The 4,000-nt window shown below is 66.2% G+C and overlaps 1 protein-coding gene across 1 annotated transcript; it reads left to right on the forward strand.

Annotated features, from left to right (window-relative positions):
- Positions 1-475: 475 nt before the first annotated feature.
- On the forward strand, positions 476-3,639 carry FZD8 (frizzled class receptor 8). The gene has a single exon (XM_418566.8). The coding sequence runs from the start codon at positions 996-998 to the stop codon at positions 3,006-3,008; it is 2,013 nt and encodes a 670-aa protein (XP_418566.7). The 5' UTR covers positions 476-995; the 3' UTR covers positions 3,009-3,639.
- The last annotated feature ends 361 nt before the right edge of the window (positions 3,640-4,000 follow it).

A 4,000-nucleotide genomic window follows, 5' to 3' on the forward strand; every position in this document is an offset into this window, starting at 1 on the left:
CGCATTTCAGCCACCCCCGTGTCACTGCCGCGTACTTATCCCTGTCACCCCCACGGCAGCAACGCTGCGCTTCAGCAGAGCCAAACCCAGACAACTCGTGGGCGCTGAGCCCGGCCTGGGCGCGTGCGGAGCGCGGAGGTCCGAGAGCGGCCGTCGCCTCAGAGCCCCGCGCTGCCGATCCCCGGCTCCACCGGGCTCTCCCGCGGAGGAAAGCGCGCGCAGAGAGCAGAAGCACTTCACGGAGCAGAACCGCGCTTTGCCACTCAGGGGAGACAGCCCACAAAAAGCACAACGTTCCCGCAGCGGAAGGGCCGAGCAGGGCACGCCGCACCGGGACCCAGCGGCCGCTCCACCTTAAGGCGGGCCGGGGTCGGCTCCGCTCTCACCGCCCAGACTGGAGCGATTGGCGGCCGGGGCGGCGGGGGCGGGGCCCGGCGGCGCTCGCTATAAATATTCATGAGAGCGCGGCGGCCGGACTGGCGCTGCCGGGGCCGAGGAGCGAGAAGTTGCGCGGAGGCGCTGCCGCGCTCAACCCCGCGGCTCAGGTGGCGCGATCGCGCACGGTGCGCCCGCGGCCGGAACCGGAGCGAGCGGCGGCCCGGCCCGGCTGGCGGTCGTCCGCGGAGCGCGGCGTTCGTGCGGCCGGCGGGACGAGCCGCTCCGGCCGCCGCTGCACCGGCTCCGCCGCTGCCCGGGCGCTCGGGGCGGCGGGAGCGCGGCGCCGCGGGGCGCAGCGCCTCGTCCCGGGGCCGCCTCGGCCATATTGACCGCGTCGGGCGGGGACTGGGGACGAAACTTCTCTTCGCGGCCGCAAGAGCCCTCCCGCAGCCCGGAGACATGCGAGGCCGGCTGAGCGGCCTCCCCTGAGCGGAGCCCCCCCCCCCACCTCCGCCGGGCACAGAGCCCGCGGGGCCGCCCCCTCACCTGCCGGGGCCGCGGAGCGGGACGGGAGGAGGGGAGGCGGCCGGGCCCGCCGCCGCCGCCCGCCGCCCAGCATGGAGTGGAGCTACCTGTTGGCCGTCACCCCGCTGCTCGCCGCCCTGGCCCTGCTGCAGCGCGCCGGCTGTGCCGCCGCCTCGGCCGCCGCCGCCGCATCGTCGTCGTCTTCGTCGTCGGCTAAGGAGCTGTCGTGCCAGGAGATCACCGTGCCGCTCTGCAAGGGCATCGGCTATAACTACACCTACATGCCCAACCAGTTCAACCACGACACGCAGGACGAGGCCGGGCTGGAGGTGCACCAGTTCTGGCCGCTGGTGGAGATCCAGTGCTCCAGCGACCTGCGCTTCTTCCTCTGCAGCATGTACACCCCCATCTGCCTGGAGGACTACAAGAAGCCGCTGCCGCCCTGCCGCAGCGTCTGCGAGCGGGCCAAGGCGGGCTGCGCGCCGCTCATGCGCCAGTACGGCTTCGCCTGGCCCGACAGGATGCGCTGCGACCGGCTGCCGGAGCAGGGCAGCCCCGACACGCTCTGCATGGACTACAACCGCACCGACCTCACCACGGCCGCGCCGCCGCCCGCCAAGCCCCCCCTCCGCGGCGCCCGGCCCGGCGGCCCCGCCAGGGCGCCCCCCCCGGCCGCCGCCGCGCCCCCGGCCGAGGCCCCGCGCCCGCCGCCGCCCTGCGAGCCGGGCTGCCAGTGCCGCGCGCCCATGGTGTCGGTGTCCAGCGAGCGGCACCCGCTGTACAACCGCGTGAAGACGGGGCAGATCGCCAACTGCGCGCTGCCGTGCCACAACCCCTACTTCAGCCCCGACGAGCGCGCCTTCACCGCCTTCTGGATCGGCCTGTGGTCCGTGCTGTGCTTCCTCTCCACCTTCGCCACCGTCTCCACCTTCCTCATCGACATGGAGCGCTTCAAGTACCCCGAGCGGCCCATCATCTTCCTGGCCGCCTGCTACCTCTTCGTCTCGCTGGGCTACCTGGTGCGCCTGGTGGCCGGCCACGAGAAGGTGGCGTGCAGCGGCGGCGCGGGGGCGGGAGGCGCGGGGCCCGGCGCGGCGGGGGCGGGCGGCGGCGCGGCGGCGGCGGGGGCGGCGGCGGGGGGGCGCGGGGCGGCGGGCGGCGCGGCCGAGCTGCAGCCCGAGCTGGCGGTGGCCGAGCACGTGCGCTACGAGAGCACGGGGCCGGCGCTGTGCACCGTGGTGTTCCTGCTCGTCTACTTCTTCGGCATGGCCAGCTCCATCTGGTGGGTCATCCTCTCGCTCACCTGGTTCCTGGCCGCCGGCATGAAGTGGGGCAACGAGGCCATCGCCGGCTACGCGCAGTACTTCCACCTGGCCGCCTGGCTGCTCCCCAGCGTCAAGTCCATCGCCGTGCTGGCGCTCAGCTCCGTGGACGGGGACCCGGTGGCCGGCATCTGCTACGTGGGCAACCAGAGCCTGGAGAACCTGCGGGGCTTCGTGCTGGCGCCGCTGCTCATCTACCTGGCCATCGGCTCTATGTTCCTGCTCGCCGGCTTCGTCTCGCTCTTCCGCATCCGCAGCGTCATCAAGCAGCAGGGCGGCCCCACCAAGACCCACAAGCTGGAGAAGCTGATGATACGCCTGGGCCTCTTCACCGTGCTTTACACCGTGCCGGCCGCCAGCGTGGTCGCCTGCCTCTTCTACGAGCAGCACAACCGGCCCCGCTGGGAGGCCACGCACAACTGCCCCTGTCTGCGTGACCAGCAGCCCGACCAGGCCCGCCGCCCCGACTACGCCGTCTTCATGCTCAAGTACTTCATGTGCCTGGTGGTGGGCATCACCTCCGGCGTCTGGGTCTGGTCCGGCAAGACCCTCGAGTCCTGGAGGGCCCTCTGCACCCGCTGCTGCTGGGCCAGCAAAGGTGCTGCCGTGGCCGGGGGTGCTGGAGCAGGAGCGGGCGGGCAGACCGCTATCGCTGCTGCTGGAGGACTTGGGGCTGGTGGAGGCGGCTCCCTGTACAGCGATGTCAGCACCGGCCTGACGTGGAGGTCTGGCACTGCCAGCTCCGTCTCCTACCCCAAGCAGATGCCTCTGTCTCAAGTGTGAGGAGGGGGAAAAGAGGCCATAGGTTAGGGAATGAGGGACACTGGCCTGCCTGAAATGCCCCCTCACTGTTTGGTGCCATTAATGAACCACTAATGGTCCTTATTAGCCACAGCTTGTATAGAACAATGCAGCTGGCAGAGGCCCCAGGCTCCAGCCCCCTCCTCCTTCCCCTCCATTCATATGCAGGGAGCATGTACTTCAAGGAGCCAGCATATTATTTTGCTGGCGGAGGAAGGCAGGGGCTCACCCGTGTCTTGCAGAGGGCGAGGCAGAGCGGCTCCTGATTTACTTTGGACTAACGGCAGCTCGTGGGAGGGAGGGTCTTCCTCCCCCATCCCAAAGCGGGAGTCTGCTGGAACTACAGGTTTTTGGGATATAGATGACCAGGCAAATGCCTTATAACAGACTGAATCAAAACATGTCTTAATTATACACCCCAGATAAATACGGGTTTCCTACATTAAAGGATGTATTTATATAATTATTTGTTACCTTGTACAGATGTGTAAAATATGTATATATCCAAAGCTATACAGTCTGTAAATTTTTTTGTAAAAAAGTTTAGAGGCTACCCCTGTAAGAGCAAATATGAGTATTCTATTTTGTCAATAAAATGACTTTTGATAAATGACTTCTTCAAGCTTTTCCCCTACTCCTGCCCTGGTTACTGCAGCAGCTGTGTCCCTGGGTGGTTCTCACCAGTGAGGGGCTGAAGGAGCTCCTCTCGTCCTTCTGTCTGAGTAATAGATGGCCACAGCTACGTTAAGGGTATATCCCAGCATAAGAAACAAGCGATTCTAAAAGTGTTTGCCAGAACCAGGGGGTACCTCACCACGATTCCCTGATTTTCAACAGTGAAACAGGTTTGCTTTGAAGACTTTGTCAAAGTACTTTCACGTGGCTTGAGTAGCCTTGCAGAATGGGTGTTATTTTAAGAAGGTGGACACGCACCTCATATCTGTTGTCAGTGCTTTTGTAAGCACCTGCCTTTG

The sequence above is a fragment of the Gallus gallus genome, chromosome 2, assembly GCF_016699485.2.
Source record: "Gallus gallus isolate bGalGal1 chromosome 2, bGalGal1.mat.broiler.GRCg7b, whole genome shotgun sequence".
Classification (NCBI taxonomy): Eukaryota; Metazoa; Chordata; class Aves; order Galliformes; family Phasianidae; genus Gallus; species Gallus gallus.